Source organism: Camponotus floridanus, unplaced genomic scaffold (assembly GCF_003227725.1).
Source record: "Camponotus floridanus strain SB8 unplaced genomic scaffold, Cflo_v7.5 scaffold8, whole genome shotgun sequence".
Classification (NCBI taxonomy): domain Eukaryota; kingdom Metazoa; phylum Arthropoda; class Insecta; order Hymenoptera; family Formicidae; genus Camponotus; species Camponotus floridanus.
Window position 1 is genome coordinate 1,172,004 of NW_020229849.1, and position 27,873 is coordinate 1,199,876.

Below are 27,873 nucleotides of genomic sequence, written 5' to 3' on the forward strand. Positions count from 1 at the left end.
GTGTGTGGAAACCACATGAGGCGGACAGTAAGGCTGTAGGGTCAGGGGGGCGGGAGGAAGTAAGGGCATTGAGAGATAGAGGAGTATACAGCCTGGCAGCACAGCTGGCCGCTCCGTCAGCTCCAGTGCGCTTGCGCGCGCTGGAGGCGGGTCATCGCACCAGGTCCGTACTGCTCCGTGAAGGTCCCCGGACGAGCCCCGTCCCCGGGATCCTCGCCTTCATCGCGGCACAGGTCGCAGGCAATGTTACCAATCAATTTCAGATTTCCCGAAAATTTGCAGTAATTAAAATATGACGTTATTTCAGGATGATGATGTCAAGTTGGGGCACGTCGACGCTGATGAAAACAACGTTACAATGATGTGAACGCGGTTTAGCGCGACCACTCCATTGAAGGATACGCTCGCCGAGGGTGTGCGTGTGGTGACAGTAGCGTAACAAGGAGCCTTCTGCTGTTCCTCCTCGGTTCTCGTCGACGTCGACTTCGAGAAGCGGCCGAGCGCGGCTCCAGAGGTCTCACGGTGAGTGACGGATTTATGCTTTAATAAAGCGTTGCGTAAGCGATGCAAGTGCGACGAAGATAAATCGCTTGCACCGATAAATTCCCCATGTCTATGTTGTAGCCGGACGTATATTTAATGTAAAAAGCAATCGGTCGGACCACCGTGGTTGCCGGTGCAACGATAAAGGTAACATGCTCATCGGAAAAATTGGGTCGCCCTTCGCGGCCGCGGTTTCTTCGAGATGGGGTCGATATCAGTTGGAAAAATACAAAGTGACGTGAGACAGGAGTGTTGACACAATGCGTGTATGTCCTGTGAAAATTGTGTGCCCTGAGCGTGTGGTACGTCCACGTCTGTTAAGCCATGTTCACACGTTTTTGTTAATGACTGGAAATGATAAAGAGTCGTTCACACTGGATAGATAAGGTGGATAGAAGGAGAAAACCCCGGAGAAAGTAACTCTTGCAAAAAAAAAAATAAATTTATACTAGCATGCAATATCAAGTTAAGGCTGATTTAATTACATTAAATGGCAATATAAGTGCGAAGGGAACCAATTTTATTTAACCAATCATTTCGAGTTTACATATTATGTTTCATTTTGATTAATTGAATTAATGAAATTTCAATCCATTTTTTAATATTTTTGTTTAATTTTCTTATTTACTTTTTGTTATTTTTTTATTTAATTTAATTAATTTGATTAATTTCTTTTATTTTTTGTTTTAGATTTTTATTTGTTGTTTACTTTTGTTTTTCTATTTTTTCTTTATTTTTTTATTATTTAATTTATTAATTGCTTTTTTATTTTGTAATTATTTAAATGTATGTACTTTTTGTTGGCAGCAGACGGGAGTATTCTTTTTTTTTTTGAAAAAACATTTTTTATTTTAATTAAATAAATTAACTATTGGAAAACGCGTGTCGGGTCCCTTGACGCATGTGACACTCATGCGTCAATCTCGACCTGCACTCGGCTGATTAGCGCTGACACACGTGAATGGCACAACTCTGATAATATTCAATATTGTTTACCAATTCCGTCATGACTTTACGAATGATCTCATGTCATTGCGACTTTCGTGGAATGTATCTTTATCTTATTTCGCGCGTGACATGATTGCTCATTACATTCCCTCACGATCAGATTTTCGATCATTATTTTTGCCTTTCTACAAGAGATGTTTGAATCTGCAAAACTTAAACTGTTAAATTGCGTCGGGGAATCATTCTAATCTCATTATAGTTATCTAAATATCAGGGCTCGTATCTTGCTGCAGCTGATAATTAAACGCAGATCCGCGCAAGCTTCCGAGATTTTATACTCGCATCTGTAGTTTCAATCTAAAAGAATTGATATAAAATCTGATTTTTGTCAAAAAGTTTGTTGAAATTTGATCAAAACACCACGTACTTTAATATTTTGTGCCGTTAAAAAAATATCTTCCAACAAAGTGATTTAAAAAAACTCTTGATATATAAAATAAATTAAATAAAATACAAATGAAAAAGAAAAATCTCTCCCTGTGTATCCGTACTTCAAAAACAAATTCAAATATCTCCAGATTGTAACTTGAAAATTAATAATTTCAAAATTATTGACGTACGAGGAAAAATTTAAAAAAAAGAATACATGTACAAGTTGTGTTACAAGTCATTTTAAAATTCCAACGAAACTAGTATATAAACAAACTAATAATACTAATTTCGTATATTAAAATAATTTCACGGTTAATTGTTCTCCTTAAAAAAAAATTTACATTTAACTACATACGTCGGTTTCCTTTGTTTCATTAATTGTTAATTGTGTTGTTCATTCTACTCGTGGAAAATATCATATAATATTATATTTTAATGATAATGAGCAAAAATCCTTTCATATGTACATTAAAACTGCTACGCATTATATTCATATGCAGCTCGTGCAACAAAACTATAAATATATCCTCACTTTTGTCAGACTTCTTGTAATATTATACTGAAGGTACAGTTTACGCAAAAGTTTACGAATGTGTCCATCATTTGGTTGAAGATCAAATACGTATATACGTCTCTTCCTGAAATATTATTCTCGCGTTTTTTTAGATATCCTGCTTATTCTTTATATCGCGTGTATGTGTGTGTGTGTATACACACGAATAAATAACTAAATATATATGAGTAAATAAATATAAGTAAATATCAGATAAATATTAAAAAAAAGATATTACAAATATTTTAAAAAATAATTAAAAGAAAGATATTAAAAAATAATTAAATAATTAGTTTAAGACAGTACTTTGAAAAAAAATCGAAAAAAAATTTTTTCCCCAATTTTTGAAGTTGATTTTCGAAGATTATAGCAATGTCTTTTTCTTCCACTTACGAATTACGATTTTTGATTAGATTTGTGCCGAAAAAAATCTCTTGATTATTCACGATGGCGAACGAAAGATTGGATCTGGACAAGCCCTTGTGGGATCTCAACAATTTCGTGGGAAGATGGAAATACTTTGCGTGGATGACCGACTTCCGTACTTGCATCGAACCCGAATCAGAATTACTAGCTGCTAAAAAGTTGTGCGAACAATACAGGTGATAGTAAAAATATATCAATTTAGAGAGAGAAGTTTTTATTTTTATAGAATTTTGATATTCATTGATCAATCAAGAAAATATTTAGTAACAGTATTTAATATTTCTATAATGTAAAAAATTTATTAAATTAAAATTTATTATCAAGAAATAAGATGCGGCAATATAGTAAAATTTATTGTTATTGCACGATGTTTCATATTCTCTAATCATTTGGAAATTGTTGTATGTACCTTACAGGCTTGGCAAGGAGCCAGCCGATACGACGAGAGAGCAAGTCATTTATGCGAAGAAGCTGTACGAGTCAGCCTTTCATCCCGACACCGGCGAACTGCAAAATGTCTTCGGTAGAATGTCTTTCCAAGTGCCAGGAGGAATGGCTATCACCGGCGCTATGCTCCAATTTTATAGGTTTTATAGAATAGCAGAATACTTCGAAATATTTTGCTGTAATCAATATTGAAAATTTTTCTTTCTAATCATATTGATATCTCGAAAATTTTACAATAGTTGTGAAAGAAAAAGAATATAAGTTATTTAGTTTAAATGTTTTAAGTGTCAATCACTTACTTTTAATTGTTATATTTTTAAATTTAATATGTTAATGAACAGTATATTTTTATTAAATTATGTAATATTTTACTTCTTGTTTCTTTTTTTTGCATGATTTGCAACAAATGTTACACATTCTTTTTGAACGTAAGATTGAATTGCTTGATTTAATTTAACAAGGTTGATTTAATTTTTAGAACAACGCAAGCGGTGGTTTTTTGGCAATGGGTCAACCAATCTTTTAACGCTCTCGTTAATTACACCAACAGAAATGCTAATAGTCCTATAACCACCTATCAGCTAGGTGCAGCTTACGTTAGTGCCACTGCCGCGGCGATGATAACCGCGATAGGATGTAAATCATATTGGCAGAAACGTGCAAGTCCTTTGATGGCTGTAAGTTTTGCGCGCGCGAAGGCAATTTAAAAATTATATAGAATATCTTAAATTTTGTATCAATGACAAATAATCCTTTTTGGCATGATTTAAAATAATTGATTTTAATTTGCTGAGAAAATTGGAAAGTTGATACGATTGGGAATTTTTATTTTTCGAGAAAGAGAGAGAGAAAGATGCCTTATATATAATAATTAAAATAAAACTTTTTAAAACTCGTCCTAGATTGCTCTGAATTAGACACACAAGAATTAAAAAATTTTCAGAGGTACGTTCCGTTCGCAGCAGTGGCGGCTGCTAATTGCGCTAACATCCCTCTAATGAGGCAGAACGAAATCAAAAGTGGTGTGGATCTCATTGACGAAGATGGTAGAAAACTTGCGAAATCAAAGGTGAAAGATCTTGAGTCCATCTCTTCTCGCATTAAGTTTCTACTTATAAAAATCATTATGCTTTATACTTCATACTTCAAACATATTAGAATTTTGCAATAAACAATTTATGATAAATAGTTTATAATTAATAAATAATTTTAGCTAGCAGCCGTGAAAGGCATTAGTCAAGTCGTTATTTCAAGAATCATCATGTGCGCACCCGGCATGCGTACGTAATAAATATAAATCAATACTATTTCGATAAACAAATTGCTTATTAAAATATTCTACGAATTGGTCTCCAGCCTTATTAAAATAGTACATGCAAATAATTAAAATAATAATTAATTTTTAGTCATCCTGCCACCCATAATGGAAAGATTGGAGAAATATGCGTGGATGCAAAAAATTAAACCTCTGCACGGGCCTATACAAATTTTGATGTGCGGAGTTTCGTGAGTATTTTTATTTAATATTCTTAATCTTTTTATTCTTCATCTCTTCCATTTGTATTATCATATGTTATTATTAAATTACTATGTTAATCTTCATTTTATCTTTATCTTTTTATGAATTTTATCTGTCTGACTTTTTAGACTAACGTTTATGGTGCCAACGGCATGTGCATTGTTTCCGCAAAATTGGTAAATATTTTTACATGTCCAATATCTCTAATTATTTCTCTTCTTATTTTATTTTTATCTCATTCGATGGCGTTTCACAGTTCCATCAAGACGTCAACTCTGCAGCGCTGGGAGCCAGAAAACTATGAGTTGCTGAAGAAAAATTGCGAAGCTGGTGAAATACCGAGGTATTTGTATTTTAACAAGGGATTATAATGTTATGAAAAATGTTAAAAACTGTATCTTAAATAAGTTGTTATGCCATCCTTTGTAAGTGTCATTGTTCCAATTGACGCACTCGTCAAACATTTCTGCTGGATCAGAAACGCGCATATAATTAATAGATTATTAACAATTAGAGTCTATCCTTTCGTCAATTCTTTCATGTGATTTGAAATATTGCATTTTGAATACAATGTCCCGCACTGAGATTAATAATAATATTAGGATTTAGACACAAAATATAATACTGATAAAAAAAAATTCCGTCGACACGTTGAAATATCATACAATAAATAGTCGAGAATCATAATAAATATGATAAATATAAAAAGGATGCAACGTTGACAATAGACAGATTTAGTGCTTTATCGAAATGTCACACATAGTCGCAATTATAAATCTTGGCAATAATTTTATTTTAATAAGCGCTCAATGATTTCTCTCAGGCATCTTAATGTTAATTTAAAAGTTCCCTATGTTTTTAACCCTATGTTATAAACATTACTTTCTGTGCAGAATAATTTTAAGCACTAAGATATTACTTAATATTATTGTTAATAGTATTATCTGCCTTGCATTTTCAACTGTCAAAAGTAAAAATGCTGCCATATCTAATGATACGATAAAAAATTTGCTACGTATGTAATTAATAAAAAAATACAATAATATAGAAAAAGATATTTAAAATGTCAATAAACATTGTTAAATAATCAAATAGCAATTATTTTGTTCTTACCTAATTTTATTCACTTCAACGAATTGTCATTTTAAAAATTCCATTTTCATTTTCCTAAAAGAGTCTAATGATATATAAAAGAAAATTTATGAATTTTACTTTTATTTATATTAATTATAATCCTTTGTTATAATAAACAAAATCCGTATATTTGCGCTGGCCCATTTTCTCTCGAAATATTTCGTATTCTTCCGGATATATTTTTAACAATTCTGGTTTCATTGAGCTCGATAGAAAAAGTTAACATATAATATATTAATTCCTTATTAAAATTATTCTAATATAAATTACAATATATTTAATTTTTTTATATTAATTTTTCATTTAGAAATATTGAAAATTAACTTAAGCTTACTTTTTCTGCGGGAAGATCGCAAGCGCCGAAGGAATCATGATCAGCAGACTGTCAATGAAAAAGACAATATGTTGACATCTTTTTAATATTTGTTTTTTTTTAAATACTGTTTTAGTTTTATTATCGACATTGCAACTCAAAGTATCACACGATGCAACAGTATCAACACTGTTGCATACCAGTTTGCACAAGGTTTAACACGATTGCATACAAATCGATGTCGCGCAACATATGTCAGCAAAGGTACCGTCATGTTTGCGTAAATTTACGCGACGCAACATAAATATACACTATAATAAAGCTTACCTGAGAGCGCATAAGCCGATTTCGACAGGGAAAGCGATCCACGGACGAAGCTGGTAGAAACAGTATGGTTGCATTCGTTGCGTGATAATTGGGATCATCAACATTCCTGGCGCGGCCATTATTATCCTGGTGAAAATGCATTCGGAGATACCCTTGACGGCAGCCACTTGCGACTTCATGATGCACACTTCGTTTTCGTTCTTGATAAATATAGGGATACCCTGCATGATTTCTCGTTGTCTCATAATGGGAAGATTCACTATATTGCCTGCAGCCACCGCGCAGAACGGAACAAATCTCTACAAAAAAAAAACGAAGATAATTTCTTCAATTAATTATCATCAATTTTTTACATTTTTAAATTATAATTGATATCTCTTTAAGACTGTCGAGATTTAAGATAAAAAAATTCAATTATTTGAAAGAGTAATAGTTTGAAAAATTTAAACGAAAGTCTTAATGTTTCTAAATTTATGAGGTTTATGTTAACAGTCTGTAGCTGTTCTTTTTGAATGATAAAACATTCCTTTTAATGATAAGTTTTTTGCGTGTTTTTTTTTATCTAAATAGGGGCAAAAAGACTGGCTTAAAATGCACGAATTAACTGCAAAGAGGGTTCCTCTGCCAGAGTACAGCTTCCTGAATCCCAAAGCGGCCGCGCAACTCGCTGCAGTCGCGAGTATGAATGCCTGGATCACATTGGTATCTTGCGGATCCTCATTCATCGCATTTCGATTAGTGTAATTGACAAACGCATTGAAACCTTGATTAACCAATTGACACGCTATCACACCATAAGCGGATCTGATCAAAGTGCGCGCATAAAAATAGGTTGAATTGAAAAAATTATTTATATGTGCGGAGAGATGATTATTTATTATGCGGAAAATCAAATCACTTGTAGAAAGTCAACATAGCGGCGGTGAGAGCGACTGAACTTGGTAGCTGAAAGGACATTCTACCTATCACATGCATAAATTCGCCGTTATCGGGATGAAAGGCGCTATCCCTGAGTTTTTTCGCATAGATTATGTCCTCTCTTCGCAGATCCTCTGGCTCCTTGTTGATTCTAAATATTAATTAAAAATACAATTACTATTAATTAAAATAACCCACTGTTTATAGGAGTTTTATTATAGGATTATTATACAGGGTGTCCCCAAAGTCCCGGACCGGTCGAATATTTCATAAACTATGCACTTTAGAAAGAAATGTTTCAGACAAAAGTTGTATGGCTTGAAGGGGGCCATCAGATAGTGGCAATAATTTGACCTTGGAGAGTCATTTGAAGGTGACATAAAGGTCACCTTCAATTTCTTAAACGGAACCCCCTACTTTTTATTACATATTCGTGTATAGCTTATCTCGAGAACTTTCCAAAACACTATAATAAAGTATTTCTTCATTGAGTACTTTTCGAGTTATGAGGCTTGAAATCATTTCTTAATTTTGCATAAACCATAAAATATCTAATAAAATATTCATTTTTCGATTATCTTACCTTAATACTTTTATGTACAAAATAATAAAAAAAAACACATAGTTGTATTAAAAAAAAATATGTAATCTAATTGCAAATTACATATTTTTTTCTTAAAAACAACTATGTTTTTTCTTTACACCAATTGATTCCTCTCATTATTTTGTACATAAAATTATTATGGTAAGATAATCGAAAAATGAATATTTTACAAGATATTTTACGGTTTATGTAAAATTAAGAAATGATTTCAAGCCTCATAATTCGGAAAGTACTTAATGAAAACTAACTTAATTATAGTGTTTTGGAAAGCTCTCGACGTGAGCTACCAGAATATTTAATAAAAATAGGGAGTTCCATTTAAGAAATTTTGACGGTGATCTTCACGTGACTTTCAAATGACTCTTTCATGTTAAATCATTGCCACTATCTGATGGCCCTCTTCAAGCCATATAACTTTTGTCTGAAACATTTCTTTCTAAAGTGCATAGTTTATGAAATATTCGACCGGTCCGGGACTTTTGGACACCTTGTATAAAAATAACATCTGTTTATATACAATGGATAAATAATTAGCAAGTATTATCTTTTATCCTTTTTTTTTGTTATTTAATATTTCCATAAAATTAATTCAAAACATGAAAAACTGCATTATTGTAATTCACTTATAATCCTCGCAGAGTTTCTTTGCCTCCCACAATTTGCTTGTCGGTACAAATATCGTGCGACAATCAGTGATAAAGGCGTAATGCATCCATCTTCCGAAATACGTATCTTGACTCCAGAGTGGTTTATCGACATCAATTCTATCTTCAGGTTCAGTTTTAAGATCGCTATTCTTTCTCTTCATTATTTGTTGCGGGACTGATTGCGTCCCTCCCATTCCAAGTACTTATATGAGCTATTATAATATAAATCTAAAAATGACTGCTACACACAATAAATGCAGAAAACTTTGCGGGAGACTATAAATGAATTTTTAAGAGAATTATTTTGTTTTGAAACTGACTTTATGTGTTAGACAAAATAAAATGAAACAAGATTAAAGAAAAAAAGTGTGTCACATAATTTGGATAAAATTTTCGACATTTTTTTCTTCATAAAAACGCACTAACATTTACTTGATTTACATTAACATAATAACACTTTTCTGTCACAATAGCATTTGACAGTACATACATCGTGAAATCAAAACTTGGATATAGATAATTTGCAATGTTGTGAATATGCTCACAGAATTTTCGTTGCTTCGATAATGAATTCGCGATATCTTTAAATCATATAACGTGAAGGCTGCTATACAGCTCAGAAGTAGATCGAATGGTATTTAAGGATGTATTGGATTTAAAGATATATTACAATCAATGAGATCGTCGTGAATTTTTAATTTAACATTCTTAATAACATTCTAAATCGTCATGAATTATTTCAAATTTTTTAACTTGCTCCTTTAAATTATTAATTTTTGAATTTTGCGATAACATAGGACATTTTTAACATAGGATCTTATGTAAACGTTCAAGAGACAGGTAATAAATTATTCACAAACTATAAAAAAACAATGATAAAAATTTCATTTTGTAATATTATATTCATACATGTAAAAATGTCCACAAAGTTTTAAAACGATTTACTTGCTCGTTTTGAAATTATTATTAAAAAATAACTGTGATTATCGGTTTGACGGAATATTGATAAAACGTGGCAACATTTTCTTGGAAATTAAGACCTATTTATATTAAAGAATACTTTGAAGTATGATTTTGTGATTTTTAAAAAATTTTTGATCAATTAGAATTCGTATTCTGCCCAACTTTAATTTTTTGGTACTTTGGATTAACTTTTGAGACAGACAGTCCAAATACATCCTTAAATCAATCGATACAAATGGATTTTAAATTGGTATTTTTATGCACAGAAAATAAAATTTGGACCATTTGTCAATAATCTAGCGAATCTCTAATGAGAGAATAAAAATTAGGAAAGATTAACGTGAAATAAATTTGAATTACTGTGAATGACAAAATAATGCCTAATTAATGAAAATAAATAATTATTTTCATTTCTCTTTACACGTTTCGTTTTATTTATATGCCAATTCTGCTTACGAAATTGTAATATATCTTAGAATTCTGTCTGTATGCACATGTAGCTTTGAAAGGACTTTATTATGTCGTGAATATCCGATTTTCATGTTCGTTATCCTGAAGGTAAATATAAACATAAACATACGGTACATAAGTAACAGGTGATAGATCTAATAATCGATCTTGACATTTGAGATAGATTGCTAAATAAAAAGATAGTGAATATAAGAAAAAACGTTTCAAAAGGAGAAAACCTCCAACCGATCGAAGTGAGTGAATCTTGAATTTATTTTTTCATACACGAGATGACATTTTGGAGCGGATACTGCATCTAGCAAATTAATTAAGAGAAGTTTTGATAGCAACCTTTGTCTCCATATTATATAGTTCATTTTATTTATATATTATAACATTATTTTATAGCATTATTTTCGAAATCGAAATATCTTCGCAGAATACGTTTATATAACGGTTTTGATGTTCAAATTTTGCGTCCGCGTATATTCCACAAAGATAACATAAACATTTGCAGATAATCGTTTTGAAACTTTCGGTTAGCGATAAATTTCGTCAATTGCTCAGAAACGTTGACGTGAAACATTTGATTTGTCCTCCAGGATTTTTCTAATATTTAAAGTTTAAGTCGCAGATTGTAATAATTCTCGATATCTATTGTTAACGATACGAACATAAAATGTATTATACATATATTTTATTACTCTGCATGTGGTTCCTATTCTTCTTGTTCATATTTTCTATGACTGATGACAACAATGGGACTGAAAAGCGAAAACTAAAAAATTTAGCTTGTCTGTTGACATATTGCTTAATTTATTTTCATTTTCTGATATTGTTACTCTTTATACCCTAAGTTACATAAAGATTAACACAATTGGAGACATTTCAAATGGACTTGAAGATTTCTAATCAATCGCGGTGAGTGAATATTAAATTTATATTTTCACAGAGAAATTTGGATGTATATTTATCGCGTCTAGTCAATTCTTATCTCAGAAGAAAATAAATTAAAATGAGAATAATTGGATAAATACGAAATGTACTTTTACGTACTTTAAATGTATTTAAATTGTATTTTTAAATACGAATTACTTTTTATATTGACCCAAAAAGCACAGTTAATTAATAGAAAGAAATATGATTATTTGTCTCGATAACATCTCTTTCTTCTTTCTAATTATAATTAACCATATTTCTTTCTATTAATTAATGTTTATGTTAATATGAAAAGTAATTCCTACTTAAAAGTACAATTTAAAATATATTTAAAATATGTAAAAGTACAATTTCTATTTACTTAATTATTCTTATTTTATTTTATTATATATATATATATATATATATATATATATATATATTATTATAGTATGCTGTTTTCAAAATCAGTATTCGTTATATATATAGTGTTTGTAATTTCCATTGTGTCATACGTTTAAAAATTTCGCGTTCGATATTCCAAAAAGGTAATGTAAATGTAAACATTTAATTAATCGAAACGTTGCAAAACTTTATCGCCAATTCCTGAATAACATTAACGCGGGTCATGTCTAAAAATAAGACTCTTCGAAATTTGTTTGACTAAAACACGTCGTTTACGATTAATTAAATTAAATTTCGGATCGTGTGTGCCATTAACAGTTTTGATATTTTAACGCGATTATTTTTTTGTTATAACTTAAAACAATAAATATCTTGCGATTCTGATAATAAAATGTGGCGCGTGTGTCATTTCTTGTTGATAATTAATTTCATAATTATCAGTATATTGGTTGCATATTATTACCCAGATGAGGATTCTATCATTGTATTGCTGATATGGCATTTCTTAGTAATATTGGAACGTCTTCTTCAACGTCATTTTCAACGTATCCATATGTTGCCATTTGGAGTTATAAAATATAATAATGAAACACAATACAAAGAAGAGATTCAGGCAATTTCTAGGTTCTAAGCGACCAGTGAGTGATTGATATTTTCTTGTATAAAATAAAAGCTTGAGCGCATATTAATTGACTCGCATCTTTGAATTTGTAATGGACAAGATGAGAAATTAAGATAGAAAGTGATATAAATTTTAATCGTACGAAAATGTTTAATAAAAAAAGATATCGTTCACTTCAACAGCAGTATTTTTTTCTCTGTACATATTTTATTTATTACAGCTATTCTGCCTTATACAGGGTATCTCATTTTAATGTCCCACCCCAAATAACTTTATTTTTAATTTTAGAAAAAGATGTTTCAGACAAAAATGGTATGGTTTCTAGGGGGACATAAGATGGATAGCCATTAGTTTGACCTTGAAGAGTCACATGAAGGTGCAATTAACAATTCCATATTTTTTCTTAAAAACAACTGTATGTTTTCTTTACACCAATTGATTTCTCTTATTATTTTGTATAAAAGTATCAAGGTAAGATAATCGAAAAATGAATATTTTACAAGATATTTTATGGTTTATATAACATTAAGAAATGATTTCAAGCCTCAGAACTCGAAAAGTACTTGATGAAAAAATGTTTATTTATAGTGTTTTGGAAAGCTCTCGAGATAAGCTACAAGAATATGAAAAAATATATAGGGATAATATATCCATTTAAGAAATTCAAAATGACTTTCATGTAACCTTCATGTGACTCTTTAAGGTCAAACTAATGGCACCATCTTATGTCCCCCTAGAAACCATACAACTTTTGTCTGAAACATCTTTTTCTAAAATTAAAAATAAGAATGTTATTTGGGGACATTAAAATGGGACACCCTGTATAAGCAACAATTTCGCTTACAAAATTGATATTTTCGGAGAATTCTTCATATCGAATCTTTTGGAAGAGCATTATTGTTATATTAATTCGGATTTTATTATTTGATTATTGTCTTAATATCTCAAACATAGCGTTAGTGTAAATATAAAAGGCGAAGAGATGACCGTTTCGTAATGTCATGAAGTTATTATCGGCGAGATATAGGTTTGCCCATAAGAGAAGATTGATGAGATAGGTCACGTTCATTCGCCAACATTTCCCGCAGTTTACACAATCGCAATAATGAATTATACTTATGACATATGCTAACAATTTTAACATCATTGTACTTATTAATTTTTAATAACTTGAAATCAATGAGCGATTGATACTGTACAATGGACTTGAGTTTTATCAATATTTTCTTATTCGTAAAATAATAAAGTTTGGAACGTGTGTTGATTGTATTTAATGAATTTGTAATGGAAGGATAAGTTAGGAGAGATCATGGTCGAAATGATTTCGAAATATACTTAATACAAAAGACAACTGATTAATTGGAAGAAACATCACTCATTTTGGCAATAATATTCGTTTCTGCATAATTCATTTTATTCATACACCGAGTCGCTACAATTCTGCTTTTGCATTCGTTTCAATTAGTATTTGCAGAACTTTCTTATATAGAATGGCTTTGAAAGAAAAATCGCAGACGAATACAAAATTCATTTTTCTTTCATCGAGAAAATAAATTCTTCACTTATTAAATATTAGATATTATTGCTTGACCTTTTAATATCAAATTAAATCTTTTTTAAACTAAATTTCACAATTTTACAATTACTTAAAAATAAATTTATTTATTTATAACCTAATTTGCCAGGAAACTTTCGCTATTCGATAATTAAGTAAGAATTTAAATTCTTGACGAGATTAATCAATTTTAAACTTGTCGAAAGAATATATTATAACGATTCTCTATTTTCAAAATCTTGTATTCATCTTGTCTCGCTTTCTTTATTGCTCCGAAGTAAATGGCAGAAAGCGAAAACACACAAAAAATATTTAAAAAAATTTTTTAATTCAAAAAACATCTTCATTAAATGTTTATATTTCGATATATAACCATTCTATAACATTGTCGTTTCGATGTATATTCAATCGATCAGAAAAAAAAGAGTCCGAAAGTCGAAAGATGACTCGAATTCGGAACAACATATTGAAAAAGTCATACTTAATAAGAGCTTCTAATAAAGACTTCCTAACTAAATCAATACAAGACGGACAGTGTCTAAGAGGTAGTAGCAGCGATGCTTTCTCAACATGATCAACGTTCTTCCACTTTTTCTTTCTATTTAATCAGTTCTTCCGCCCGCCGCGTCTCTTCATCGAAGATGTGCACTGGGGACAGTACCATTTACCCTTTGGTGGTGCACTGATGCCCACGCAAGCGTAATGGAACCATTCGAAGGGACACTAATAACAAAATTATCGTTATAAAGTTTATCCGTTTTAATATTCGAAAATATCGACAAAACTTACGTCTGAATTGTCGCAAGCGACCATATCACCATATGACACTTGATTACATATGCAATAGCGTGGCTCGTTAGGATCGCATGTCCATTCCGGATTGTCTGGATCCACTACTTGCATAGTTGTAGTTACTACCGGTGGCGATACAGGCTGTTGAACCGTGGCTGCGATCACGCTTGAACTCGGTACAGTGGCAGTCACTTTCCTATAATTCAAGATATAAGGCAATGTATTTTTTAAAAAGTATAAAACATTTTTTTATCAAGTATAATAAAAGTATTACTAATTTAATAATTTAATTAATAAATATTAATAATTTAAGATTTATTTATGTGAAATCCAATGTGATATCCAATTGAATAATTTTAAAACATCTTGGAAGAAAGATAAGATGAAATCATTCTAAAAAAAAAAATCTATTATAAAATACATAAAATATCTTAAACATTTTTACAACAAAAGATTTCCAATCCACCAATTTCTCTTTTTCTCTACTAGAGACATCCAGAATATAACTAAAATTTTCATAAAAATAATCAATGAACAGAGTTTACTTTCTTTTATATATTCTATTTACTTTTTATGCTTCTTTGTGGTCTCTTGAATTGCTGCGATAGCAGTTTGCGCTGCGCCGGCCAATTCCCTGCTAAATTCCGCGGCGTGTACACCACCAGTATTAATGGCCTCGTAGCTGGCCTTCAAACTGGCTGACCGTCGGCCTTGTTGCATCGACTGCGTGGCTGCAATCGCTTGCGACGCGGCCGCCGCGATTGCATTACCACCTGCCCCGATGTGACCGAGATTGTAACATACCGAGCCTACGGAATTGGCGATAGTCGCTGGCGCCGGCGCAACATTGTTCGTTGCGATAATAGGTCCGGAATTCGCAGACGCTGGCCGCGATTCTGGCAGACTCGTTGTCGCCGGCAGTTTTTCAATCGCCAGTCTCTTTTCGACAGATGTGGAAGACGCGTTGGAGTCTCGCCGTTTTTCTGAACGAGCTGAAATTCAAAATAAAACTTGATAATTATTCTTGCACAGAAATATTATTATCGATCATATTTTATTCCACTTGTATAATAGATTTGCTCTAATCAATGAATTTTATAGATTATTTTGAAATTCTGCATGCAAAGAGTTAGAGTTTTAATTGAACACAATATACTACATTTAGGAAGTATAATCTTTAGAAAATAAATCTTTAAAAATGGAGAGTAGTAGTTGATATGAAATATGACATATAGTAGTTGAACAAAAATTGATAAGAGACTTACAATGGCTATGATTATCTCGTGTTCTGCTTGATGTAAAATTGTAACGATTTTCTTTTTGGCTACTATTTGTAGGAGGTTGATCTAGTTCCAAAGATCTCTTCTCCAAGATTTCGGTAATGCCCTTATTATCCGCTTCCAGTTCCATCTTAAATTTGTGCAGTTCCTGATCGAGTCTCCTTAGATACCTGTCTACCAAGTCGTACATTTGATTAGCTAAATGCACTTTTTCATCGGCATCCTCTAAGGTCTTGTAGTATTCTCTTCTAATAGCCTCATATTCCGCCTCTTTTTCACTGGGTTTCATCTTTTTCGCATTGCAAAACAATGTCTTTACTTTCTTCTCCAGACTATCCATGGAATCTGAAAATATTAAATGGATTTGTTATCATTGATTTATATTACTATCATTACTGTTTATATTACTATCATTACTGTCTTTATTACATCAAAGAACACATACTTTGCACACCTAGATCCATTTCTCTCATTTCGGTAAATCGATCCCTCAACTCTTGTGGAAGATGCTCGATCACTGAAATACATATGACAACATTAAAAAAAAAATGTTAACTTATTTCAAGTTTGCTTCTGAAATAGCTATTTATGCTTCATTTGTAATATTTGATTTATGAAATAATTTAACAAACAAATTTTAAAATTAGTGCTTTTGCAACTTAATATTAATTTTTCTCATATTTATTAACAAATTTTATAAACAAGTAAATATTCATTGCAAAATTAATAAATATAGTAAATACTTATAACGACTCTAGAGAAAAGGCAAAAAATTTTCAAATCAACTTTTAATTTTAAAGATACGATATTCTAGCGAAATTCGATATTCGCCAGCAGAATTTGGAAATAAAAAAAAAATCCACTCATATGTATATTTATTAAATGAATATTTTTATATGATTGTTTTTTTATATATAATAAATAACGGTGTAACAATATCGACACTAGACTCATATTGCCATTTGTACCAATTTATGTATTTAATTTTTATATTCGTGAGTCTGACATTTTTAATAATTAAAAAAAAAAATGATCTCCATCACACAAGACAATAATTATCTACATCGATCGACAAATGTCGTCTAACCTCTCGATGGGACATCGCGTCGGGAAGCGAACGCGCAAATTTCCCATCATTTTACAATAATAATTCGCGAATTCAGCTCGAGTAGAGATGCAAAAGGAGACGCGGCTCGAGACGTAAACAAAAATGGCTGCGTTCGTCGATTTCGATTCGAGACTGTTTGAAGGTTAAGAGAGCTCTCCGCGAGAGGAAGAGGTTAGAATCCCGTTGGCGAGTCGAGCGCGACGCTCATCGTACGCACTTTCGACATAATCCTCGAGGTAGAGCATCTTCCCGCGTCGCCGGTCGTCCAGGATCAGTATACTCGACTAGTACTTGCCGCCCGTTGCCGGGAAATCGTGCAATTTCGCGTGAATTCTCCGGGGAAAGAACCGCCCGACCGAAAGCGTGCCCGCGCGTGTCCAACCCCTCCGCCTCCGCATATTTCGAGGCGCTTTTAACGCTCCCGACGCCTGTAGAGGTAAGGCCTGTCGGAGAGGGGTTTTCGAAAATGCGCGATTGGCATAATAACAAAGTTGCGAAGCACGATCCCTTTAGGATGATGCGGCTCGATTTTGGATTATTTGAGGCATTGTCATTTCGCCATGTTACACGTGGACAGGGATGTAACTTAAAGGGCCCGGTGCCCGATCTCAAACGATTATTAGTGCGTTCGAAAATATGTTTGGTCGGTGTTGGGATAAAAGATAAAGGGTGTTTACGACAATTAATCGGATCTCTGATTGGACTGAGCAGTGGTACTCAGCGATAGACTTCCTAAATTTCCCTAGACTAATCCGGATCAATGATGTGTCTCTAAAGTAATCGAATTAGATTAACAGTCATCGAAAGAAATTGCGGTCGAGCTGATCGAAAAAATTGTGAAAAACATCATAAGATATTATAAAAGATACTTTATTATTCTTTTAATTAATATATCTTTATTTATCAAATATATATTAATAAATAAATGTATTTTACTGGAATAAGATGTTTTCTATCAAATAAGTTGTTAATCTAATTCGATTACCTCAGAGACACATCATTGATCCGGATTAATCTAGGGAAATTTAAAAAGTATCGCTGAGTACCACTTCTCAGTCCGATCAAAGATCCGATTAATTGTCGTAAACACCCAAAGTTGGCAGTATTGAAAACTCCCAGTGCTGCGTTTCGTTTCTCCCACTGGGATCATTAGGATTGTATTGTACCGTATGTACAACAATATATGAAAGTGTTGCAATTACACTAATTATTATTATAGAACAATATATTTTACTCGAAAACATCATTTTTGAATCTTCGAGTTCTTCTTCAGATAGTGATGATAATAATGAAGAATTACAAAATATTTTATTCGAAAATAGAGGTAATAACAATAGAGATGAAAGAAAAATGGTACCAAAAATAACAGATTATCTGGAAAATGTTGTTACCAGATATACAAATATTGAATTTAAATCACATTTTAGATAAATTATATTACTTTATTATAATTATAGCATTATTAATATAAAACACATGTTCGTATTAATAATAATATATGTGATGTTATTAAACATATTATTATAAAATATATTTAACTACTTATTTACCTCTTTTATGCCCGATTTCATCAACAGCGTTTAACTTTTTAATCTTAGTTTAACTCACTCTTTATCTCCTTTTAACTCTTCCTTTAGAAAGAGACAAAGAGTGAATTGAACTAAGATTAAAGTTAAACGCGGTTGGTGAAATCGGGCATTAATATCTCAAGTAGCAAATTTTTTTGATCCTAGTGATCCCAGTGGGAGAAACGAAACGCAGCACTGGGAGTTTTCAATACTGCCAACTTTATCTTTTTTCCCAACACCAACCAAACATATTTTCGAACGCACTATATTACAGGGTGTCACTTAATTGGCGCCCACCATTTATATAGCGATATTCCTCGTGGAAAACTAAGTCGAAAAGTCCTGAATCATTTTTTTCTATAATGCTTAATAAAGCGGTAATTATTGAGTATAAATAGTGGGTGCTAAATAAATGACACCCTGTATATTTTCGATAGATTTCGTTCGATCGGAGAGAAGGAACTTTTAAGATTGCACATTTAATTTTAGAATCTAGAATGTTTCTGTGCTCTTAGTGTATTTATAAATTTTAAATATCGAGAGATCGGAGGAAATAAAATTATTCCGTCTCCTATCCTGTACAATTATTTTCTTTTTGTCTTTCAGTAAGGCCCGATTTCACCAACGCGAGTTAATCTAATCGGTCGGTTCAAATTTCAAAGTTGCCAACTGCCGAACATAAAACTGATCTTTATTAACCTATTTTCTTGACATCTGTGAAGAATCGTATATTGCCAAGTGTATATAATAATAGCAAAGTATGTATTCGAAAAGTTTGTCATTTAAAACGTCAAAATAATTAATACGTGGTTTAAATATACGTTCTTTTCTTTCATTATTTCTTTCAAGATTATCATCATCGTATTCACCGAAGTCTAAGAAATCCATAACGTTGTTAATATTCTCTTAATTATTAATTATATCAAATATATTATTCATATATATTATTCATTTTATCATTCAATATTATTATATGATAATTCAACCTTATTCCCACTTTCACGGTTATAATGCTTGTATATGACACGCAACAAGAATAGGTCAAGAACGACTTAACAACGTTCGTTTTTGAAGCCTTGCTATTGGCAATTCTGGTGACAAATTTAATCGACCGATTAAATTAACTCGCGTTGATGAAATTGGGCCTAAGTTCACTAAAAATCAATCATTCTCTTTTAATTGCCAAAGAGCATGCAATCTATTTTAGAAGTCGCGTTCGCGTCAATTGATTATCTTTTTCTCTTTCAATTAATTTGTAAGAAATTTACTATTTGCATAAAACAAAGTCACTTGTCTTCTCTTCTCTTTTTTTTTTGCAGTATAATGATTCGACGAAGTCCGACACGGATAGAGATGCGTTTGGACGATTTGCAGGAATACGAGGAAATAAGAAAAGCACATGAAGCCAAGAAGGACCCTGAAAAGAAATCGTCATCTTCTATGACTCCTCCTATATGGGGAGGCAAAGTTCCTCAGAGTGAAATTCAGGAACGCATTGGTTACATACCGCAACAGCACCCACCTACACATAATCGAGCCACAACATAACAATGCACGACGTCAACTAATCTAATATAATATAAATCAGATAAACAGAGAGGCAATAAAATTATGTTAATTGACATAATTTTGATTATAGATTATAAAAACTCGTTAATTGATTAAGTTTATGATTAATCATTTAATGTAATTTATAATTTATATAATTTTTCTTTGGTTATAATTATAAATTGTAATTCATAAATCACAATTTATAATTATAATATATGAAATTATAATATATGAATCTGTTTTTATATTATGACTTTTTTTTATATTTATGTGAAATATAATTATGTAATGAAATATGTAACATTAATGAACAATATCTATAGTCTTTTTCTTTTTTTTTATCTTCATTGGCATAGGTCCTGGCATCTTGAATACCGTGCTTAAAAAAAAAGAAGAAATTACAATGTAATACATAATTATATATCAAATGTAATTAACATAATTAATACATAATATATTATGTATTAATTGTTAATTAATATAATTAATACATATTATGTAAAGTACATATCATAAATATTTATTATTTTCGAAAGTAATTATATATAATATAGTGTAGATTATAATATTACAAAAATACTTACTGACAAGTTGTACATATTGGACTATATTTGCAAAAAACTGTAAAATAATAATATTTCAATTACATTATCTTAATACAAATAAATTGAATATTGTTATCGACATTATTGCTTAAATTCAAATTAATAATTCAATATATTGATTAAAATATTTGTGATTATTTGATATAACTATGGCAGTACTTACTTGACAGACATATAGAACAAACATATCCAATATCAATGAGATCTTGATGACAGAAGCATGCCGCTCTATAGTTTACCTTTACTGGTGGTGGCAAGACTAATTTTGATCTAACACTGGGATCTGGCAGGAAAACCCACTAATTCATAAAAGAAAAAATCATAGCATGTATACTTTTACTTAAGTTGATAATAGTACAGAATTAAGTATAGATGATTTACCAACAAATATTGTAGCAATCCAGCAAGCTGTGGCACTTGTAGATAATTGCCACCAGTAATTTCACAGCCTTGTTGCAAGAGTGTCAATTCTTGATCCAGACTGCACACATCTAGAATGACATTCTAAAAACATCCAGATGAATCTTTTTCGTTATAAATCTGATTATACTAATAAAAGTCTAATAGAAAAACAAATACCATTCTCTGTGCTGTGAAGAATATGTTCATATAGTTCATATATTGCATGGCAGAATCATTGCTGGCAGTAATCACCAACATTCTAGAATGCAATTTCTGATTAGCAAACTTTTCTCGCTCCAATCGAGCAATATAACATAACGCCATACTGAGGGCACCTGAGATGAGACTTTCCGTGTTTAATGGAGTATTCATTGAAATTTCATTGATAACTTGTTGCAATTGCTGACGCACTGTGCGCTCTACCATAGTAAATTTTTCATACTGGCCATCTATCTGTCTTATTTCTGCCATATTCTCACATGGATAGAGAAATTTGGCACTATGACCATGGCATGCCATAATCGCTAATTCATTATTAGACGACTGCATGAGATGAGCATTGGCAAAAACGACTGTAGAATCCAAACATTGTGACAATATCTTTGTCTCTTGTTTCACTATACGTTGTACAGGATTGATGTCTAATACAATCACCAGTAAACTTGTATCTATTTCTGAAGATTTAAATACATAAATATATAATCAAAATTTTAAAATAATAATATAATTTTATATAAAAATATTAATATACCAGCCGTCATTTTGCTAAAATTGTTAAATAGCTTTTAATTTTAAATAATTTATTTTAAAAGAAATTTTTGTAAATATCTTGTTTATTCCGATGAAAGTTTTTCTTTTTCTTCTTATATCAGAATTAAATATTAGAAATATAAATTAGAGAGAAGATTGGGGCATAATATAAGTATGTACATAATAGCGTCAATCAATTGCCGGCACCTTTTTTGTGGTTATATCACTGAATTATTACAGTACATAGAGTAGCAACTCTTCCGATTTTGTGTTGGCCAAAAACGGAGTACGCATGCGCAAAATAAATAAGTTGGTCAGTAACACCATCTTCTATTTCGCTTACTCTTTCGTATTTATTCTGTTCTCTCTTTCTCTCTTTAGCTCATGACATTGGGCGTTTTCCAGCTAGCGACACAGAGGACACAAGGGCCGGTATTTATAGTCCGATCTTAAGGTGCGGCCTCATTGACGCTAAAAAGTAGCGTCAACCATTGGTTGAACAAGGAGGTAAGTATAGTTGCTTCATTGTTCAACCAATGGTTGACGCTACTTTTTAGCGTCAATGAGGCCGCATCTTTATATTTAAGATCGTCTTAAAGGCTATAGCACACACTTTCCATAAGCATAACAATAAGGTTTCGACCAATCACGTTGCTCAATTTGGTTACGGACGGCCAAATTGAGCAACGCGATTGGTCGAAACCTTACTGTCATGCTTATGGAAAGTGTGTGCTATAGCCTTAAGTCTGCTTAGAGGTTGACTTAAGACCTCATTCAACCAATCAAATAGCTGCATAGCATTTCAAGCTCGAACTTAAGACGATCTCAAATATAAGATCAGACTATGAATACCGGTCAAGGTTTGTTCGCGTCGCATGCCCCAACATCCTCCTACTCACTTCAATAGGGGATTACCCGATTAGACACAGTACGATTAAACACAGCCAATCATATCGACCGATGCCTAGGGTAACCAGCACGATCAAGCACGATTAGCCAATCAAAGTCAGTTGTGTCCAATTGTACTGTGTCTAATCGGAGGTGTCTCCTTCAATACGCTTCAATACGTTCGCGTCAACGGAACTAATATGGCGACTAGGTGTTCGCGTCGCGATAGAACATACTCTAAAGGTGCGGCCTCATTGACGCTAAAAAGTAGCGTCAACCATTGGTTGAACAAGGAGGTAAGTATAGTTGCTTCATTGTTCAACCAATGGTTGACGCTACTTTTTAGCGTCAATGAGGCCGCATCTTAAGACCGGTATTCATAGTCCGATCTTATATTTAAGATTGTCTTAAGTCTGGTCCGAGGTTGACTTAAGACCTCATTCAACCAATCAAATAGCTGCGTAGCATTTCAAGCTCGAACTTAAGACGATCTCAAATATAAGATCGGACTATGAATACCGGCCTATGAATACCGGCCTAAGGAGCAATTAGGAGCATGCTCCATGTGCCTCACCTTCAATGGTGGTGCAGTTGGAGCAAATGTTGGCGCATGCGTAATATATAAAATATAAATTAATGGATAAATTCTTTAAACGAAAATGCATAACAAATCCTCTATCTGTATATATTGGCACTGTATGTTCAACATAGTCGGTTATGCATGTTCTAGGTATTCGTCGGACGAAACCTTCATTTCAATAATTGCGTTAACAGCAATATCTGCAAATAAATTATATAAAATTCAATAAAAATGCACAAACTAAAAAAAAGGGGAATTTAAAATTCCACTTTTTTTTAGTTTGTGCATTTTTATTGAATTTTATATAATTAAAAAACCAATCTTTAGAAATTATATTAACACAAGATTAGAACGCTACATCTTCTTATACTCACTTTCTATTTCGTCATCGATTTTCATTTTCATTTTCAAAATTATTAATATCCAAGGGTAATAGATTTTGTTCTACAAATTCATCATTAATATTATCAATTATAATATTATTAATTATAATATTGAAATCAGTAAAAGCACCAAGATGTTATCAGTAATGCGATTGATTGGAAGCAAAAAAAGAAGGGAAAGTGAGAGCGTCCCGTTTGACCACAGCCAATTATATCGACGTGTGCCTAATGTAACCAGCAACAATTAACCAATCAGAGAGTGCTATTTTGAATTGGCCAATTGGCGACGTGATTAACCGGATCCCACCCAGGGAAAGTGCCTCAAGTCCGTATCACCAAACGTTGGTGCACGAACTCATCTGCTCTAACTGCCATCTTACTTGTGATCTCATCCAAGTGCTCTCTGGAGCACATTGGAGCATGTAACGCGAACAAACTTTAAATTACATTTCATAAATTCTCTGATAGAAATAATTTTACGACTTTTCTCGCATCGCTTCTGAATTGTTCGTAAAAAGTTGTAGTTGTCATAAAATTTTTTTTGGCATAAAAAAGAAAATTATTTTCACAAGATTGATATTAAAGAAGTTGTAGTTTTCTTTCATTAAATATTTATATTATATACATTATATAATACAAATTAGCTATGTACATACATTAATAAGTTCATTGTAAAATAATTGCAATAATCAAGATTGTACTCCCGGAATTCGATATAAAAACTCTCCATCATCATCATAATAACAATCGTTGATTCGATATGTCATTCCAGGTTTATAGAGATTTTCTGATATCTTTATTGGCTTAGCATAGTCACATTCTGCATCTATTTTTTTACTCCATATTTTAATACTTGTATCTACCAAATTATCTGCTATGACAATATTATTATCTGTATTTTTAGAAATTTCAGAAACACTCTGGTCAGATTTCTGTACAATTTCTAATGAACCTTTTTCCGTATTAATTATTGCATCATTGGATGCAGTTTTTATTTCTTCACTAGCATCCATTTGTTTCCTGTATAAGTTCAATAGCGTGATACCTTCTTTTGGGGATTTTTTGTGTATATCCTCCAGTTTTGTCTTTACAAATTCATCGAATGTAAATAGCTTCTCGCTATTATTTTTCTTATTAAATATATCATGTTTCTTTGATTCTGTATCTGAGTTTAATGTAAGATGCTGTTCTTCCTTTAACATAAATTTCTTGGGATTTTTAACATCAATAGAATTATTTTCAGTCTTGTTATCTGCGATCAATAAATTCTGATTTTCATTAGAATGAATAAATGCATCTTTCATTTTGTGTGAATTATTCTCTTGTAATAATTTTTCATTATTTTGTTTTTCACTTGCATAAGATTGTATAATATTAGAAAACAATTGACTCTTTGGTTTCCCAAATTTTGGTTTAGGAACAACAAACTGTTTTGCCAATAATTCCCTGTCTGTCAAAATAATCTTTCTGTTCTTAAATTTTTTCAAATGTTCATTGAATCTGGGGCTTACTGGAAGTTTTCCAGTATGGAATTTCTTCCAATTTTCAATTGCTACATCATCATATTGCATGATTCTCTCGACTGATTTTGGCATCCAATTAGCATGCACAATCTTTCGTATTGTCTCTGGTAAAGCAGGAAAACTCTCACTAAGCTTTTCCACTGTCCATTCTTCAGGATTGGATTTGTATAATTTACAAATTAATTGCCTTTCTGCAAATGTGAGAAAACGTGGTTCATTTTCTATAAAATACTTCTGATTGACAATCTGTTGTTTTAAATGTTCTTTATTCTTCCTCATTTCTCTAAACAAAAATATTATATTTATTCTGTCACACATATATAACAAATTGTTCTTATAATCTTTAATATAGAAAATCTTTAGTATAGAAAATCATATCTCTAATATAGAAAATATTATTGAATTTTCTGAATTTATAAATATTCAGAAACTAGTGGTAAGATGTAATAAATTATAGTGAATTATAAAATCATTTACAAATTATTGCAAAAGACCCCATACATTTTATATGAAAAAAGTTGAAATATGTTGTAGTTTAGGTGGTGGTGAAAAATTTCCTGAAGCAAAAAAGTCTAAAAATCAAAAATATAAGAGACAATGATTTGAAGTGGGTGGTATTAAAGTTGAAAAAAAAATCTGTTTTTGAATACATAGATTAAATTAATATATAAATGTTTGAAAAAAATATTTATATATAACATGTGTCACTTTTACAATATTTAATGATTCTAAACTCTTTTTGTTATGCATGTCTATTACGCAGAAATCAGGTACAGCACGCGTGTACACATATATGGACACACACACGTATGTATGTATATATAACAAAAAAGATTTAGAATTATTAAATATTGTAGAAGTGATATACATTATAAATAAATATTTTTTTTCAGACATTTATATATTAAATCTATATATTCAAAAACAGACGTTTTCTAAACTTCAATATTACCTACTTCAAATCATTGTATCTTTTGTATTTTTGATTTGGACTTTTTGTCTTAGGAAACTTTTGATCAGCACCACCTAAATTACAACTTATTTTAATTTCAGCCAATTTGACCAAAGCCATTTTTTTCATACAAGATATATAGGGTCTTTTCTACAACTTTTTATATTTTTGAGTAATGTGAAAAATTGTAAAAGTTATAAATTATTATAAAAATTACAGTTATTCACAATAAAATATAATTGTAGGAAATTTCCTATAAAATTATAAATATGGTTCAAATTGTGTTGTTTGTAGATTAAAACTGTTACATCATAAAAAATTATAGTTTGCATAATTTACATGTAAAAAGTTATTAAATTATTTCAATTAGAATTAATATTGAATAATTATATTTTTTATGCAAATTTCAAATAAAAAGTTAGAATAAATTAAATTTAAATGCAAGTACACACATATTTCTATATGAGAAATATAATTCTATATAAAAAATATATTGTAGCATTATGGTACACATTGAGTGCAACATATACATACAATTTTTTTAGGTTTATATACCTTTCGTGTATTTTATGGCTTTCACCGACATTCATAAAATCTGCTTCGAATTCACTTAAATCTTCATTATCGAAATTTTCGATATCAACATTCTGTTCATCCTGTTTTATTAATTGCATTCTTGAACGAATACCGGCGAGTGGTTTGAAATATTTTTTGCTAAACATTCTACGCAATATAATCGTCATTATTTTACTTTCATTCATTGTGAAATTTTACGTAGTTTCTCCTTAAGATTTTTCACGTGCTTTTTTACAATAGTAAACAACTTTTGCAATAACTCAGCTTACACCATGGCTTCAATCCATTGAATAAAGAATATCAGGAAGGAGCATGTAGCGATAGATCGCGGGAACATTGGGTTAGTCTATGACGTCATGAACGTCATAAATGACGTCATCACATATCTGGCGGTATATTTCAAACACACTAAAAATGCATCAAACAAAAAATATGAAAGTAATATGAATAAATACTTTACTAAACATGACTATTGTTAGATATAAAATACAATAAAATTAACCTACAAGTTGTAATACTTTTATTTTGACTCTATTATTTTAAATAGAATATATTATATACCACTTACGTATGAAATGTTTCTATGCATCCTTTTGTTTTAGAAAATCCACATAAGCAACAACTGACCATTTTTTATTTTTTTTCTTTAATTCTCACTCTATTCAATTTTTACAGTTCTTACACAGTTCTTACACAGTTCTTACACATGGAACGTCTATTGAATTCAATGGTAACGTCACAGTATATACTACAATGACGTCATAAATTCGATTCTATCGATATTTGGTTCACTTTCATTACGTCACATCCGTCGCACGACAAACAAAGGATTTTCGGTCATATGCTCCTTCCTGGTATTCTTTATTCAATGCTTCAATCGGTCGACAGGAGACATTGTGGAGACCTCTCGTGGAGACCTAGGAACTACCAATTCGTAAATCCACTATTTTGGCCAAAATATAGAGAGAATCATGTTAAAATTATGATATTCGTAATCAGTAGGATCATCTGCAGTGCGACCGAGCGAGTTTTTGAATAAAATATAATAAATTTGCTGAAACGCGCGCCTAGTAACGGGTCAGGTGCAGTTAGATACGAATCTCGCAAATTTTATTTATTTATAAATTTTTAAGAGCCAAAATGCAAAATCTGGCTCTGACGCACCATGCATAATTCTATAAGGAATATGTT

General features: G+C 31.4%; 6 protein-coding genes across 10 annotated transcripts; 2 read left to right on the forward strand and 4 right to left on the reverse strand.

Annotated features, from left to right (window-relative positions):
• The first annotated feature begins 12 nt into the window (after positions 1-12).
• On the forward strand, positions 13-5,886 carry LOC105254005 (sideroflexin-2). 4 transcript variants are annotated; one of them, XM_025414218.1, is made up of 11 exons: positions 13-233; positions 308-522; positions 625-845; positions 2,890-3,078; positions 3,319-3,489; positions 3,828-4,026; positions 4,293-4,418; positions 4,563-4,629; positions 4,756-4,855; positions 4,997-5,044; positions 5,125-5,886. In XM_025414218.1, the coding sequence occupies exons 4-11, from the start codon at positions 2,924-2,926 to the stop codon at positions 5,237-5,239; spliced, it is 981 nt and encodes a 326-aa protein (XP_025270003.1). In that variant the 5' UTR covers positions 13-233; positions 308-522; positions 625-845; positions 2,890-2,923; the 3' UTR covers positions 5,240-5,886. The 4 variants fall into 4 exon arrangements, with proteins under 4 accessions (XP_025270003.1, XP_011260727.1, XP_011260728.1 ...); XM_011262425.3 differs by having other exon boundaries at positions 14-233; positions 625-690; XM_011262426.3 differs by lacking the exon at positions 625-845 and having other exon boundaries at positions 14-233.
• A 209-nt stretch (positions 5,887-6,095) lies between these two features.
• LOC105254014 (sideroflexin-2) lies at positions 6,096-10,316 on the reverse strand. Its single transcript, XM_025414306.1, has 6 exons — positions 10,231-10,316; positions 7,541-7,711; positions 7,248-7,446; positions 6,643-6,941; positions 6,337-6,384; positions 6,096-6,207 (listed from the first exon to the last, which is right to left on the reverse strand). Exons 1-6 carry the CDS (start codon positions 10,314-10,316, stop codon positions 6,096-6,098), a joined length of 915 nt encoding a protein of 304 aa, XP_025270091.1.
• Positions 10,317-11,101: 785 nt separating this feature from the next.
• LOC112639637 (anaphase-promoting complex subunit CDC26-like) lies at positions 11,102-20,090 on the forward strand. Its single transcript, XM_025414287.1, has 2 exons — positions 11,102-11,145; positions 19,792-20,090. The coding sequence occupies exons 1-2, from the start codon at positions 11,117-11,119 to the stop codon at positions 20,018-20,020; spliced, it is 258 nt and encodes an 85-aa protein (XP_025270072.1). The 5' UTR covers positions 11,102-11,116; the 3' UTR covers positions 20,021-20,090.
• Positions 13,824-17,475, reverse strand: LOC105254004 (inhibitor of growth protein 3). Of its 2 annotated transcripts, none has more exons than XM_011262424.3 (6): positions 17,122-17,475; positions 16,242-16,313; positions 15,782-16,141; positions 15,085-15,508; positions 14,514-14,712; positions 13,824-14,447 (listed from the first exon to the last, which is right to left on the reverse strand). In XM_011262424.3, the coding sequence occupies exons 1-6, from the start codon at positions 17,147-17,149 to the stop codon at positions 14,331-14,333; spliced, it is 1,200 nt and encodes a 399-aa protein (XP_011260726.1). In that variant the 5' UTR covers positions 17,150-17,475; the 3' UTR covers positions 13,824-14,330. The 2 variants fall into 2 exon arrangements, with proteins under 2 accessions (XP_011260726.1, XP_019883895.1); XM_020028336.2 differs by lacking the exon at positions 17,122-17,475 and adding an exon at positions 16,884-17,048.
• Positions 20,091-20,259: 169 nt separating the features above from the next.
• On the reverse strand, positions 20,260-21,852 carry LOC105254003 (general transcription factor IIH subunit 3). Its single transcript, XM_011262423.2, has 6 exons — positions 21,782-21,852; positions 21,208-21,704; positions 21,010-21,132; positions 20,792-20,927; positions 20,608-20,644; positions 20,260-20,402 (listed from the first exon to the last, which is right to left on the reverse strand). Exons 1-6 carry the CDS (start codon positions 21,789-21,791, stop codon positions 20,327-20,329), a joined length of 879 nt encoding a protein of 292 aa, XP_011260725.1. The 5' UTR covers positions 21,792-21,852; the 3' UTR covers positions 20,260-20,326.
• A 2,421-nt stretch (positions 21,853-24,273) lies between these two features.
• Positions 24,274-27,095, reverse strand: LOC105254002. The gene is made up of 2 exons (XM_011262422.3): positions 26,662-27,095; positions 24,274-25,437 (listed from the first exon to the last, which is right to left on the reverse strand). Exons 1-2 carry the CDS (start codon positions 26,865-26,867, stop codon positions 24,321-24,323), a joined length of 1,323 nt encoding a protein of 440 aa, XP_011260724.1. The 5' UTR covers positions 26,868-27,095; the 3' UTR covers positions 24,274-24,320.
• Between the last annotated feature and the right edge of the window lie 778 nt (positions 27,096-27,873).

Coding starts and splice junctions, on each gene's coding strand:
- LOC105254005 (XM_025414218.1), top strand. CDS start 2,924: ATGGCGAACGAAAGATTGGATCTGGACAAGCCCTTGTGGGATCTCAAC. Junction 4,027..4,292: donor GTGCAAGTCCTTTGATGGCT/GTAAGTTTTGCG, acceptor AAAAATTTTCAG/AGGTACGTTCCGTTCGCAGC. Junction 5,045..5,124: donor GCATTGTTTCCGCAAAATTG/GTAAATATTTTT, acceptor GGCGTTTCACAG/TTCCATCAAGACGTCAACTC.
- LOC105254014 (XM_025414306.1), bottom strand. CDS start 10,316: ATGAAAATCGGATATTCACGACATAATAAAGTCCTTTCAAAGCTACAT. Junction 7,447..7,540: donor GCTATGTTGACTTTCTACAA/GTGATTTGATTT, acceptor CACTTTGATCAG/ATCCGCTTATGGTGTGATAG. Junction 6,385..6,642: donor ATCGGCTTATGCGCTCTCAG/GTAAGCTTTATT, acceptor TTTCATTGACAG/TCTGCTGATCATGATTCCTT.
- LOC112639637 (XM_025414287.1), top strand. CDS start 11,117: ATGGACTTGAAGATTTCTAATCAATCGCG. Junction 11,146..19,791: donor AAGATTTCTAATCAATCGCG/GTGAGTGAATAT, acceptor TTTTTTTTGCAG/TATAATGATTCGACGAAGTC.
- LOC105254004 (XM_011262424.3), bottom strand. CDS start 17,149: ATGCTCTACCTCGAGGATTATGTCGAAA. Junction 16,314..17,121: donor CCTCGAGGATTATGTCGAAA/GTGCGTACGATG, acceptor TATGTATTTCAG/TGATCGAGCATCTTCCACAA. Junction 15,509..15,781: donor ACGAGATAATCATAGCCATT/GTAAGTCTCTTA, acceptor TTTGAATTTCAG/CTCGTTCAGAAAAACGGCGA.
- LOC105254003 (XM_011262423.2), bottom strand. Junction 20,928..21,009: donor GATTGCTACAATATTTGTTG/GTAAATCATCTA, acceptor TTTATGAATTAG/TGGGTTTTCCTGCCAGATCC. Junction 20,645..20,791: donor TTGTTCTATATGTCTGTCAA/GTAAGTACTGCC, acceptor ATTATTTTACAG/TTTTTTGCAAATATAGTCCA.
- LOC105254002 (XM_011262422.3), bottom strand. CDS start 26,867: ATGAATGAAAGTAAAATAATGACGATTATATTGCGTAGAATGTTTAGC. Junction 25,438..26,661: donor AGCCATAAAATACACGAAAG/GTATATAAACCT, acceptor ATTTTTGTTTAG/AGAAATGAGGAAGAATAAAG.